General features: G+C 39.3%; 1 protein-coding gene across 2 annotated transcripts in view; it reads left to right on the top strand.

Annotated features, from left to right (window-relative positions):
- LOC132177969 (uncharacterized) overlaps positions 1 to 14,299 on the top strand; it is a 39,582-nt gene that overhangs the window by 10,219 nt on the left and 15,064 nt on the right. The window contains exons 8-18 of one of the 2 annotated variants that reach the window (XM_059590445.1): positions 1,393 to 1,516; positions 2,333 to 2,400; positions 6,786 to 6,872; positions 6,985 to 7,137; positions 7,259 to 7,354; positions 7,551 to 7,610; positions 7,713 to 7,831; positions 7,945 to 8,032; positions 13,869 to 13,973; positions 14,053 to 14,154; positions 14,234 to 14,286. In XM_059590445.1, coding sequence (XP_059446428.1) covers positions 1,393 to 1,516; positions 2,333 to 2,400; positions 6,786 to 6,872; positions 6,985 to 7,137; positions 7,259 to 7,354; positions 7,551 to 7,610; positions 7,713 to 7,831; positions 7,945 to 8,032; positions 13,869 to 13,973; positions 14,053 to 14,154; positions 14,234 to 14,286 — 1,055 coding nt within the window. Of the gene's footprint in view, positions 1 to 1,392; positions 1,517 to 2,332; positions 2,401 to 6,785; positions 6,873 to 6,984; positions 7,138 to 7,258; positions 7,355 to 7,550; positions 7,611 to 7,712; positions 7,832 to 7,944; positions 8,033 to 13,868; positions 13,974 to 14,049; positions 14,155 to 14,233; positions 14,287 to 14,299 lie in introns of both variants that reach the window. The other variant, XM_059590439.1, reaches the window with a different exon arrangement.

The following is a 14,299-nucleotide window of genomic DNA, read 5'->3' as shown; positions in this document are numbered from 1 at the left end:
ACCCGCCCCACACCCTTCGGGTTTGAAATTTTCAACCCGCCACCCGAGCACAGACAATAGTACCCGCACAGGTTCGGGTATTGCGGGGCGGGGCGGGTATTGCGGGTGCTTTTCCAGATCCACTTTCTTCTCCTCCATTTTCATCAGATCCTCTCAAAACCCTGAGAAACAAACACTACCTACATCAAACGATTCAAACCCATAAACACAAAACCTCAAGAAACAAACAAACATGCACAACCCTACATCAAAACCAAAGAATGATTCACGAAAGAGGTCTAGAGAGAGAAAAAAAACCTGGATCGACAAGATCGTTGTCTGTGGAGGTGGGAGCGACGCAGCAACAGTGGTCTAAGGAGGTGGAGCGGCGGCATAGACTAGAGAGAGAAGCAGACGAGAGGCGGAAAGAGAGAACCCATTGGAGAGAGCAAGGGAGACGAGAGAGTGAGAGGGAGAGAAAAGGGGAGGCGGCGGCTGAAGAAAAGAGAGAGAGGCTTAGAGTAGGGTTAGGGTTTTTTTCTTTTTTTAGTTATGCGGGCAGGTCGGGGCGGGTCGGGTACCCGCAAGGAAAAGCATTTAAACCCTGCAACCCGACCCGACCCGACCCGCTCGGGTTGAAAGAATTCTACCCGAACCCGCAAAAAAACACATGAAACCCGGGCGGGGCGGGCCGGGGCGGGTTGGGCGGGTTTTTGCCCACCCCTAGTCGGAATGATTTTAATATTTTTTGGAATGTAATCCATTCTTGTTTAATGTGGTGCATTTGGAGAGAAATAAATGCTCGTAAGTTTCAAAGATTGTGAGAAGACGAGTTTGGAGCTACAACGTTGTTTTCTTAAATTACTCTTTTTGTGGATCTCTAGCTTTGTAGATTGGCCTAGTAACTTGGTTCTTTATCTTGCTAAGTGTTTTTTCTTGTATACGTCCTGTGTACTTGGGTTGCGCCCCTTGTACTTTTAATGAATTGGCTTTTCTTATAAAAAGCAGAGTGTTGAGAACTATATTAATTTCTGTTTTAATGGGAAAATTGAAAGACCCAAATTGTTTGTCCTGGCTGCCTTACTATTGTTTGGATGTACTGTTGATGGCTCCCTGCTATAAGTGAATTGATATTTGCGAAGTACTTTGGTTTATATGAGCAGGTATTTGCTTTGATAATTGGTGATCACATAAAATTTCTTGTATGTGTGTACTTAGGAATTAACAATGGTGGACTGTGACTATGTCTATCTTGTTGTCCAATTTGCTTGGTCTGTTCTTTGGGAAGTAAAAAACTTTCAGGCCATCTCTCTTTTTTTTTTTTTTTAATTGTGAAGGTTCCCTAGTTGATTGTTATTGAGTTTGCTGCTTTTAAACCTCTTTTCTTGGGGTTAAAGTAATTTTTCTTTCCAGGCACTGGAGTGCTTGGTGCGACTAGCTTCTGTAAGACGTTCTTTGTTTACAAATGATGCTGCCCGTTCTAAGTTTTTGGCCCATTTAATGACAGGAACCAAAGAAATCCTGCAAACAGGGCAAGGTGTGGTTGGCTTGTCACATTCTTTGTCTTTTTCTTTTTCTGTTTTGTTTTTTACTATATTGATGCTGATGGGCAACTCAATGATTGATTCTCTCTTTCTGTCTCTCCTCTATCTCTGCGTGTATGCATGCATGTCTCACATGTCTGTGTTACTGTCTATACATAATCGTTCTTTGCTTTTACTATTCTTTCCATTTTCTTTTCTTATTTGGTATACCATATATGACTACTAGCTTTAAAGACTTTTATTCCAACTAATATTAGTAAGCAATTGGTTGACCTTTAACAGATTGTCATTGGTTTGTTCAAACTGAAAGTCTTCAATGTCAGGCTTTTGAGTTCCATTTCTGGTGTCAATGGAACTTGTCTTGGAAGTGTTGGTGCTATTCATCTGTTTTTGGCCTTTTGGGTCACTGTTTATCTATGTACAAGATTTGGTTGGAATTTGAATTAAGTGAGGTTGGAGCATCAATTTTAAGCTAAAATATGCTTATAAGAACTTTGTAGATTAGTTGATTGCTCTGGCTGTTCTGTACATGTTATGTGGTTGAAGGTTGTTGTAAATGCATGCACTTACGCTTTTTATCAAACCAGGCATATGCGGTTGATTTAATTTTAAACACTTATATTAATGCCTGTAAGTGTGCTGTTCTTACATAGTGGAGTAAGATTCAAATTTAGTGCTTGAATTATTTTTGTAGACCAGACACAATATACTTATTATTCTATTGGTGTATTTTGTAGTTTCTAGTTCTTTACTCTCTATTCATTCTTTTGGTTGTGCATTTACAATTTCTCCATTGGATGGTGTATCAGGTCTTGCCGATCATGACAATTACCATGAGTATTGTCGTCTTCTTGGACGTTTCAGAGTGAATTATCAGGTATTTTTGTTGTAAAATTCTGAGTGTCAGGTACTCCTTTTTAGTGATTCACACATTTGAATATGTTCAACAACCAAATGTTGTTGTGTAATTGCTCTTCTCGAAAGAGAGTTCCTGTGTTTGTTTGATATATATGGTCATGCCTTTTCATGTTCATAGAACAACTAACACCATTATGTTGCTGTGAAATATAACACTGTATTATCAGATCTGGTGATTTTTTTCTTCTCTGTTTTTTGTTTAGTACGGTAAGTGTAAAGGCGATTTTTCACTCTCTCAGTTACTAAAAGCAGTACTAGGATGTGGGCTCCCTTGGCCTCCATTATTGGAACTGTTCCCTCAACTTGTAATAGATGAATTTCTATGGGCAGGTGGTGGAACACTATGGTAAGTCGTGATGTGAGCTTGCTCCTTATTTATTGAGGAAGATGGTCTTGGCCATTGACTTGGATAAAGGCCTGTTTATATCTTACTTTCAAGCCAGTCATAATGTGAAATTGCTTTTTATTTGGTGTGAGGCACCTTTGGAGGTAGCTTTCTTTGTTTCGATAGCAAACACTGGGGAAACTTCTTTCGGTTGATAAACTTATAAAACATAAGAGAATTATTATGGGCTCGTTTGTTTATATAACTGTTTGGTGGGAATGTCAATCAATTGCTGGTTCATTGTTCAGTTGCTATTGAGTTATGGGGCTTCCTCTTTGTGGCATTTGGTGTAACATGGGTTGTGCCTAATTCTTTGCTTGTGTGAAATGTGGTGCTGTTGTCTCATGTGGACCGTATGGAGGGAAAGACATAGGTGGAGCTTTGAGGGGCTGGGTCTATTGCTAGAATTGTGTTCCTATTTTTTTGATGGTAAGATCTACTAGTTGAGTCGAAGAGGAGGAACTAATCCATTGAGTCATTGTCAGTCAATGGCTTAGTATCTTTTGATCAACGGGCAATCAGAGATCACATTGTGCAACTCTATGATAGTCTTTTCTTAGAATAATTTAGTTGGCGCTCCAAGCTGGATGACCTTGGTTTTGATTCCATTGGTGTGGAGGAGGCTTCCTGGTTAGAGAGACCGTTCGAGGAAAGCGAGGTCCTTGATGTGGTGAAAGGTATGAACAATGAGAAGGCACCACCCTTATGGTTTTTCTATGGCATTATTCCAATCATGTTGGCAGGTGATCAAGCCAAATATTATGGGGGAGTTCCATGATTTTCATGCTAGTAGCAAGTTTGAGAAAAGTCTCAATACCACCTTCATTGCCTTGGGCCATTGATCTTGAGGACTTTCGCGCTATCACTCTTGTGAATGGAGTTTACAAGATTATTGCTAAAGTCCTTGCCAATAGGTTGAAAAGGGTCGCCGAGAAAATTACTTTGAAACCCCAAAACGCTTTTGTCAAAGGTAGGCAAATCCTTGATTTTGTGCCCATTGCTAATGAATGTGTGGATGGTAGGATTAGATCTGGTGAGCTAGGGATGCTCTGTAAGCTGGATATTGAGAAGGCTTACGATCATGTCATTGGGATTTCTCACTTTACTAGTTGAGGAGGTGTGGTTTTGGGGAGAATGGCTTTCTTGAATAACACATTGTATTTCTTGGGTGCGCTTATCTGTTTTGTTGAATGGCACTCCGTCTAGTTTTTTAAGTATCTCCCATGGTCTGAGACAGAGAGATCCTTTGTTGCCTTTTCTTTTTGTTATTGTTATGGAAGCCTTAAACAAAATGATTTTTGCAACTATGGATGGGGGTTCTCTTTTAGGCTTTTTTGTGGGATTTGGGGAGGTTAACATCTCACATTTCTTGCTTGCGGATGACACTTTAGTTTGCTATGAAACCAAGCTTGGCCACCTTCACTATTTGTGTGCGTTATTTTTATGTTTCGAAGATGCCTTCGTACTGAAGATTTATCTGGCTATATCGGAGTTGGTTCCAGTTGGTAATGTTGAGAATGTGGATGGGTTGGCTGACATTCTAGGCTATGGGGTTTCTTCTTTGCCTATGAAGTATCTTGGTCTCTCATTGGGGGCCTCCTGCGAGTCCCAAGTCTATTTGGGATTGTGTTATTGAAAAGATAGAGCAACTACTGACTAGTTGGAAAATGATGTATTTGTCTAATGGTGACAGGATTACTCTTATTATGAGCATCCTTTCCAATTTGTCTAAGTATTTGATGTCCCTTTTTCCTCTCCCCGTGGGTGTTGCAAACCATATGAGAGGCTTCAATGAGATTTCTTATTTGGGGGGGGGGGCTAGGCGAAGAGTTTTCACCGGGTAAGTTGGTCTAAGGATTGTTCTCCATTCTCTGAGGGGTTCGGAACAAGCATATGTCTGTGCTCTCCTAGGAAAATGGTTATGGCGCTAGAGTAATTATATACCGCCCAAGTAACTACCCTTTATCCACCAAATCTGATGTGGGTGTCCCTCCCATAGCATTTGGTGGATGAAAATGGGTTTTTTGGTTGGGGGACCACACCACATTAGATTTGGTGGATAAAAGGTTGATACTTGGTTATGTATATAACATTACTAATGGAGCTATGTGCATGAGAGAGTGGCATTGTGGAGAGTTGTGATGGATATTATATTTGGTAGTTCGTGGGATGGGTGGTGCTCTAATGAACCTGTAGGGGCGTATGGGGTGGGGTTATGGAAGAATATTAGGAGAGGTTGGGAGAAGTTTTCAAGTCATACTAGATTTGAGGTGGGAACTGGCTCCAATGTTAGATTTTGGGATGACCTATGGTGTGGGGATAAGGTCCTGAAGAGGAAGCCTTTCCAGATTTATATGATATTTTTTACGCGAAGGATGCCTCCATAGTAGTCCACTTGGAGCTTTTTGGTGGCTCCAATTAGTGAAACTTTAGCTTTGCTAGAGCGGCTCATGACTAGGTGGATATCTTTGTCTTGTTCTTTAACTTCTTGTATTCAGTTACCTAGAGACGGGAAGGTGAAGACAAGCTTTGGTGGACCCCCTCAAAAAAAGGGTTGTTCAATGTAATATATTTCTTTAGTGTCTTGGTTCGTATTGACGGCTTTCCTTTCCCTTGGAAGAGTATTTGATGGACTAAGTCTCTTTTGAGGGCGGTTGTCTTTGCTTGGTCGGCGGCCTTAGGAAGGATCTTTACCATGAGCAATCTTAGGAAGCGGCATGTCATTGTAATTGATAGGTGTTGTATATGTAAGAAGAACGGGGAGTCTGTGGACTATTTTCTTCTCCATTGTGAGGTTGCTTGCACATTATGGAATGTCTTTTTCTGGCACTTTGGGCTGTCTCAGGTTTTGCCTAGCCGAGTAGTTGACTTGCTTGCTTGTTGGTAGATTGCTGGTAGCACTCGGAGTGCGGTTGTGTGGAAGATGGTGCCACTTTTCCTCTTGTGGTGCCTTTGGATGAAAATGAATGACATAAGTTTTGAGGACTGCAATAGATTGTTGGAGGAGTGTGAGCTAAAATAGGTAGATATTAGGAGCAAGAGAATTTTACAATTTTCAATAAAATTGTAGTTAGTTTTCAAAAATAAAGTTAAATCACTGGTTCTCCTATCTGTCTTCTACTCCTTGCTGCATTAGCGGGACTCATTGGTCTGTCGTCCTGCAAATCTAGTTGCACTAACATCTGTTGCCATTTCATATCCACTAGTGCTAGTATACGTTGAATTCGTATCAAGTTTTGACCCATGCCGAAGACACTAACATTTGGAGAGCTTCTTGTCTGCTTATTTGTAGTTCGTGTTCTTTTTAAATGAATTTATTAAAATGTGAGACAGATTACTGGATAAGCAGCATCCATTGTCTTTCTTTTTCTTCTCTCTCTCTCTCTCTCTTTAATAGCTGCTGCTTTATGTTAATTGTGTTGGTAGTTTGTTGATGGATATCTAAAGTTAAAGAATAGGAGAAGCTCTATATTGCAATTTCTTGGCTTTACAACCATCTATTATATATGCGGATTCCCTGTAGAGAAGGACATTGGGGATCTGCATTCCGTGGCAATCTTCATTCCAAATGTTTGGGACTGACATGTATTGCTTGTACATGGTTGTTTGAGGTTATAATCTGCCCTTACTGTGATAAATTCCCTGAGCTCTGTGGCTTGTCATTTGGAAAATTGTTGTAGTATTCAACTGTCCAAATTTTCTATGAACATTTATCTGATGCAAGTACACAAATGCTTTATCACAGTGGTTTGGTTGTATGATGCTTTGTATTTAAACTTTAACTAGTGAATTCAAGGTTTTTTTTTTTTTTTTTTTTTCTTGTTTTGGGGACGCAGAAAGTGCATTCCGGTGACTTCTTGAAGCAACACATGTTAAAGAATTGTTATGTTTCTTAACTATGCTTTGAATTAATGAGCATGATTGCCCATGTTTATTACATTTATAAAATTGTGTTGCAGTTGTCAGAGCTCGTGACTGTGGAAGGCTATAGTGATTGGATACGTCTTGTGGCTGAGTTTACTTTAAAGTCTTTGCAGTCTTGGCAGGTGATTGGTGTTTATTGCTTTCTAGTATTTCCGTAAAAATGATGTCTATAAGAATGATTCATCATACCTTCTGCAACTTGCATTTCTGACTATGTTTATGTACTGTTGTCAGTGGGCCAGCAGCAGTGTATACTACCTGTTAGGGCTATGGTCCAGATTGGTGACATCTGTGCCCTATTTGAAAGGTGATGCACCAAGTTTGTTGGATGAATTTGTGCCCAAGATTACTGAAGGTTTCATCACATCGAGGTTTAACTCTGTGCAGGTATAGGAACCCATGCCTTTTTTGGGGACTAATATGTTGATAATACTTAAAAAAAAAAAAAAAAAAAAAAAAAAAAACGTGATAACAGCAGCCTCTGTATTTCTTCTCTTTGTATTTGCAGGCTGGATTGGCAGATGATCTTTCTGAGAACCCGCTAGACAATGTTGAACTTCTTCAGGATCAACTAGATTGCTTTCCTTACCTTTGCCGATTCCAGGTTTAATATCTATACATGATTTTTGTTTGTTCCTTTGTCACCTTGAAGATAGGTCAGGTCTGAAGCTCCCAGAAAGAATTGTTTTTTCTTTTGTTTATTGAATACACATAAAATCTAGCTCCAGATCTTATTTTGTTGGTGTTCTATTGGCATAATAACCACAATTTTTTTTTTTTTTTTTTTTGTTGATTTGCAGTATGAAAGCAGTAGTATGTATATAATAAACATAATGGAGCCTATTCTGCAAGCGTACACGGTATTGCGATTTATCATGAGTGTTTCCTTAGATGTTAATTTAAAATACTCTTGGGCTACTCCTAAGCTGATCATAATTGTTCTTCTTGATTGATTAAAATAGGAAAGAGCTCGTCTACAGACCACTGATAACAGTGATATCTCCGTTATTGAAGCCAAACTTGCTTGGATTGTTCATATTATAGCTGCTATTCTTAAGATAAAACAATCTACTGGTTGTAGGTAAATAACCTTTTATTCTTTATATTAAGTCTTTAAGCTTTGTTGTTGTTCTGATTACTTTTATTTTCAACATACAATATTGTGGCATGTTTACTTTTATTTCTGATATGCAGTGTGGAATCACAAGAAGTGCTTGATGCCGAACTTTCGGCTCGTGTTTTGCAACTGATAAATGTAACTGACAGTGGACTGCATAGCCAGGTAGACAAACAAGTCACTGGTATCTGGACACAATTTTTGATATTAGATAAAGATTGACCATCTAATGCCAAATTGATATATTTCTTTAATATAGCAGCCTTAGTGCTTGTAGTCTTATGCATGGAATTTCAGACGAAAGTAAGACCTTCAATTTTTCTGAATTTTAGGTTTATTAATAAGCATCCCGGTTCATGTCCTCAAACCTAGATCTTTGTGCTTCAATGGTCATTTTGTGTCAACAGGTTGAGACATTACAAAAAATTTGCGTAATACTTCGTGTAATGCTTTATTAATGTTACACCAGTTTTATCAAAAAAAAATTGTTACACCAGTTTTATCAAAAAAAATTAATGTTACACCAGTCAATATAGTTATCATTGGACCATTTTTTTTTTTTGAAATCTGTGTTGGTTTACATACCCTCCCTCTACTTATAATGTTTGCCAAATATCAAGATAATTGCCAAATACCGGATTAGCTAAATCCCCCCTCCCCAACCTGCAATCCTGAGTGTGCAACCCTTTCATGATATGTGTCGACGCTTTCCAGAGCTCTAGATTCGCTGGTCCTAAGAAATAAACTGGTTTGATATTAACTAGAAAGAAAGAGGGGGAGAGAGAGATCTTCATGATCTTTTATAGTTATTTTCTTTTTGAAAACATCTTGATTTAATCTCATACCCAAATAAAAATATGATGACTTTTAGTAGGTTTTTCCCTTATTCAAGCAATAAATACATGACTTGACTTAATAATTTCTAAAAGAAAAACTGATATGATTTTCATTTTTCCTTTTTGAAGAAGTAGAGTGTTTGGTATGATGCCATACCCTTAACTAGTTGTTTCTTGTGATGCTTTAATTTTACTTGTTACACCCCTCTGTGCTTTATAATAAGATTGAAATACTTGTAAAAAAAATGATAGGAGTTTCTAGAACTTGTAGGTGAGGCTCTAGTTGTCCTTGATGAGGGGTCCCACTATCCGTCAATTCATGAGTTGTATTGGTTTAACCACCTTTCCTATATGTGGAAACTCAACCCCATTTCTCCTACATTGGCATATCCTCTTCGTAGTTAACATGGTATCAAAGCAAGGTTCTAGGGTTTAGGTTCTTGTTAAGTCCCCTTCGTTTATAGTTTTTGTTTTTCTTCACTTTTTTGGTTGCACTTTCAGATCTTGGTGTCGCCCGTGTGGGGACAAGGCCCTAAAGGAAGCTTTTTAAGATTTATATGGTATTGTTTGCGAACTCCAGCAGTAGGAAGACCTCCATTGACTCCCTTTAGATTGGTGGTAGTATCATTACCAATCAAGTAGAGATCAGCCAACACATTTGTCAGTTTTATCAAAAGTTATATACCGAGCAATGTAGATGGAGGCTGGTGGTGGATGGTCTTTCCTTTGATTCCATTATGGAATCTGAGGCCTCTTGGTTGGAAAGAGACTTTGGAGAGAAGGTTGTGACACAATGGTTGGGGATAAGGCGCCAGGCCTTGATGGTTTCTTAATGGCCTTCCTTCAAGCTTGCTGCAATGTGTTGAGAGTGGATATTATGAAGGTTGTTAGTGATTTCCACACCAAAGGGAAGTTTGAGAAGAGCCTCAATGCCTCATTTATTACGCTCAAGTCCAAAGATCCCAGGTGCTATTGATCTCAAGGACTTTCGCTCGATAAGCCTTGTGGGGGGTATCTACAAAATTATTGCTAATATTTTAGCTAAAAGATCATATCTAAGTCTTAAAGTGCCTTCATTCGAGGTAGGCAGATTCTTGATCCAGTTCTTATTGCCAATGAGTGCCTTGATAGTAGGTTGAGATTTGGCCAGTCGGGCGCCATATGTAAAATGGATTTGGAGAAAGCGTATGATCATGTGAATTGGGATTTTTTGTTGTATTTGCTGAGGAGGTGTGGTTTTGGAGAAAAGTGGTGCCCGTGGATAGCCCATTGTATTTCTTTAGTGCGCTTCTTGGTCTTAGTGAACGGTACTCCTACAAGTTTCTTAAGTAATTCTCGTGGGCTGAGAGAAGGTGATCCCTTATCCCCCTTGTTGTTTGTTTTTGTGATAGAGGCTTTGGGTAGAATGATTTCTATTGCGGTTAGTGGGGGGTTGATGGAGGGCTTCTCAGTGGGTGATAATGCTTTTTCTTATCTTCTGTTTGTGGATGATGCTTTGATTTTTTTGTGATGCTGTCTTCTCATTTGTGTCAGTTGTGGAGCTTATTCCTTTGCTTTGGAGCTACGTCGAGGTTAAAGGTAAATCTTGACAAGTCAGAGTTGGTTCCTGTGGGGAATGTTTTCAAGTGGGTAGGTTGGCCCGAATCCTAGGGTGTGAGGTTTCCAAACTTCCAGTCAAGCATTTTGGTTTTTCGTAGGGGGCCTCCTATATGGGACGATGTTATTGAGAAGCTAGAATATCGGTTGGCCAATTGGAAAATGATGTACTTGTCCAAGGGTGGCAGGCATCAAGAGTACTCTTCCGAATCTGCCTACGTATTACATATATATGTTCCTTCTTCTGGCGAGTGTTACCAAACATATTGAGAAGATCTAGCATGATTTCTTGTGGGGTCGGGCTAGGTGATGAGTTCGAATATCACCTGGTGAATTGATCCAAGGTTTGTTCTTCGATCTCTGAGAGAGGATTGGGTGTCGGGGATTTGATGGTGGGGGATTGTACTAGGACCAGCCTTTGGCATGATCAGTGGTGTGGGGAAGCGGCTCTAAAGGTAACTTTTCCAGTTTTATTTGGTCTCGCTTGTGCGAAGGATGCCTCTATAGCAGATAATTTGGAGCTTCTGGGCGGCTCCAACCAGTGGAATGTGAGCTTTGCAAGAGCGGCATAGGATTGAGAATTGAATGTCTTAGCTTCTTTTTGTTAGGTTTTGCATCAAGTTGAAGTTAGGAGAGGACGTGAAGATTAGATGTGGTGGGTTTTTTCCAAAAGATGATTGTTTTAAGGTAAAATTCTTCTATTGCTCTCTGGCTTCTCTTGTAGGTACACTTCCCCTAGAAAAGTGCATGGTGGACTTTGGCTCTTTCGAGCGCGGCTTTTTTCGTGTGGTTGGTAGCTCTAGGCAAGATCCTCACCTTGGATAATCTTAGGAGGCAACACATCATGATGATGGACAAATCTTGCATGTGCAAGAGGAATGAGGATTTTGTAAATCACCTTTTTCTCCATTGCAATGTGGCTTCCGCCATTTGGAGTGCATTTTTCAGTCGTTTTGGGTTGTTCTTGGGTTTTGCCTAGACGTGTTGTAGATATATTCAATTGTTGGTGGTCCTCTGGTAGGCCTATGAGTGCTACGGTGTGAAAAATGGTACCTACGTGCCTCTTTTAGTGTGTATGGAAGAAAATGAATTATAGATATTTTGATGATAAACAGAGGTCGTTGGGGGAATTTTTTTTTTTCTTTTATGAAACCTTGTAACTTTGGACGGCGGTGTACAGTGTGAAAGATGGTACCTACGTGCCTCTTTTAGTGTGTATGGAAGAAGATGAATTATAGATATTTTGATGATAAACAGAGGTCGTTGGGGGAATTTTTTTTTTCTTTTATGAAACCTTGTAACTTTGGACGGCGGTGTATGTGCCTCCTTTGTTAATTAGTTATAGTGATTTCCTTGTTTGTTTTACCCTTGCTAGTTAGGTGGTTCATTTTGTATACTTCCTATGTATTTAGGGGTGCCTTATGCTTTTAATGAGATTGGTTTATTAATTATATATAAAAAATGATGCTTCTGTAGTGGCTTGCTTGGAGCTTTTTGTTGGTTCCAATCAGAAGAGTGTAAGCTTTGTTAGAGCGATTTATGATTGGGAGGTGGATGTCTTTGCCTCGTTTTTCAATTTGTTGTATGCAGTTAGAATAAGAGGAGAAGGTGAGGACAAGCTTTGGTGGACCCTACCAGGTCCTTGTTTGTAATGATGGCATTCCTTTTCCTTGGAAGAGTATTTGGCGGACCAAGGTTCATTTGAGAGTGACCTTTTTTTGCTTGGTCGGTGGCTCTAGGAAAGATCTTTGCCATGAACAATCTTAGGAGGTGGCATGTCATTGTGGTTGATAGGTATTGTATATGCAAGAGGTTCTCTGTTGTGAGGTTGCTTGTGCATTATAGATTACGTTTTTCAGTTGTTTTGGGCTTTCTTTGGTTATGCCAGAAGAGTAGCTAGTTTGTATATGCTTGTTGGTGGATTACTGGTGGGACTCAAAGTGTCTTTGAAGGGAATACTATGATAGAAGTTTTGAGGACCGCGAGAGGACGTTGGTGGAGTTTTTTTTTGATAGGTAATATCAATTCATAAATAAGCGCAAAGGGGTGCAACCCAAGTACACGGGAAGTATACAATAGGGCCTAAGTATACAAAAACTTTTAAGCTGAGAATAAAGCACATAAATCTAAGAATTCAACAAGCGTTAACGCTTGCGACGAATGCCACATTACTTTCCACGAGTAAAGTGTTTGAAGTACCATTTTCTTCAACTTGATGAGTCCAAGTTCACAGTCCTCAAAGCTCTGTGCATTCCTTTCTCTGCATAGACACCACATAACACACAAAGAAACCATTCTCCAAATTTGCAAAGCTGTACAGTTACCCCTTTGTCCCCTCCAACTTCCCAAACAGTCATTCATCCTACCCTGCATCACTCACGTAACACCAAACAACTGAAGGACCATGCTCCATAACTCACTAGCAACCTCACAATGCAATAATAAGTGATCAATTGATTCTCCATTATGTTTACATATACAACACCACTCCGTCATTATAATGTTCTTCTTACGTAAATTGTCCAATGTTAATATTTTCCCCAACACCGCCGTCCACACAAAAAAAGCCACTCTCGGAGGAGCTTTACTCTTCCAAATACTCTTCCAAGGACCAATAGTCGGTGCCGGATTAACCATTACATGATAATAGGACTTCATTTCAAAATTCTTCTTCTTCAAGGGGATCCAACATATTATATCCGCACCACCTTGCCTAATATGTTGGGAATACAGTAACTCAAAGAATTGTGAAACCACTTCCATTTCCTAGTCATGAACATGACAAGTAAACATAATATTCCAATGAATAACACCATGTGCTATATCCATATTCTCCCCCACCCATGCCTTCTTTGCGCATGCAATAGAAAACAAGGCTGGAAAAAGAATCTTCAATGGTAACTCCCCACACCAAACATCATTCCAAAACAACACTCTAGAACCGTCTCCTACCTCAAATCGCACATGCTGCTTAAAAGTATCCCACCCCCTTTGAATGCATTTCCACACTCCCACCCCATAGGATCCCCCTACTTCTTTAGAACACCAACCACCCCTCATCATATCATATTTAACTGCCACCTATGTTCTCCACTGCGTTGGCGGAGTTTAAGTCCTTATCTTTTAATACTCTTTATATTTGGACAGCTGCTTTTTTAGCTCCTTTTGCACTTAGGTTCCATGATTTCCTAGTTCTTTTTTCTGCTTCTAGTTAGATGTTTCTGTTGTATACTTCCTGCGTACTCGAGTTGCGCTTTTCGCTTTTAATGATATTTTGATTACTTATTAAAAAAAAAAAGGCATACCTTCAATAGTTCTGTCTAGTAAAATGACCATAATCGTTTGTTCTCGGTTATTATTATTATTATTATTTTTTCAGTTTACTTGTCAAAAAAGAAAAATATTAGTGAAAGATGAAAATGTCTCTCTTTCTTGCTCTCTCTAAATTAATTTTTTGCAGTGCTTTCGATAATGTTATCTGTGAATAATGAACTAAGTGCACCAATGTCCATTTTAACATTATGTTTAGCCATTCACATTAGTAATTCCTTCTTCTTGGTATTTGGCAGAGATATGGTGAACTATGCAAGCAGAGACTTGATCGAGCAATTCTTACTTTCTTTCAGCATTTCCGAAAGTCTTATGTTGGTGATCAGGCCATGCATTCCTCTAAGGTAATTAATTATCCTTTCTCTTCTTCATTTAGTTATCTTCCTGCATATGTTTTGAGGCTCTCTTTTTCTGTTGCAGCAGTTATATGCCCGGTTATCTGAGCTTCTTGGGCTCCATGATCATCTGCTACTGTTGAATGTAATCGTTGGGAAGATTGCTACAAACCTCAAGTGTTATACAGAGGTGAAAACATTGTTTTCCTGGGTGTTGGTTATAATTTCTCTATGATAGTGTATTATATTTTTCTTTGTGCTTAACTCAGAGTGAAGAGGTGATTGATCACACCTTAAACTTGTTCTTCGAGCTGGCATCTGGGTAAGTTTTATTT

This window comes from Corylus avellana, chromosome ca1 (genome assembly GCF_901000735.1).
Source record: "Corylus avellana chromosome ca1, CavTom2PMs-1.0".
Classification (NCBI taxonomy): domain Eukaryota; kingdom Viridiplantae; phylum Streptophyta; class Magnoliopsida; order Fagales; family Betulaceae; genus Corylus; species Corylus avellana.
Note: the sequence above shows the minus strand (reverse complement) of the source record. Positions and strands in the feature narration are given on the sequence as shown.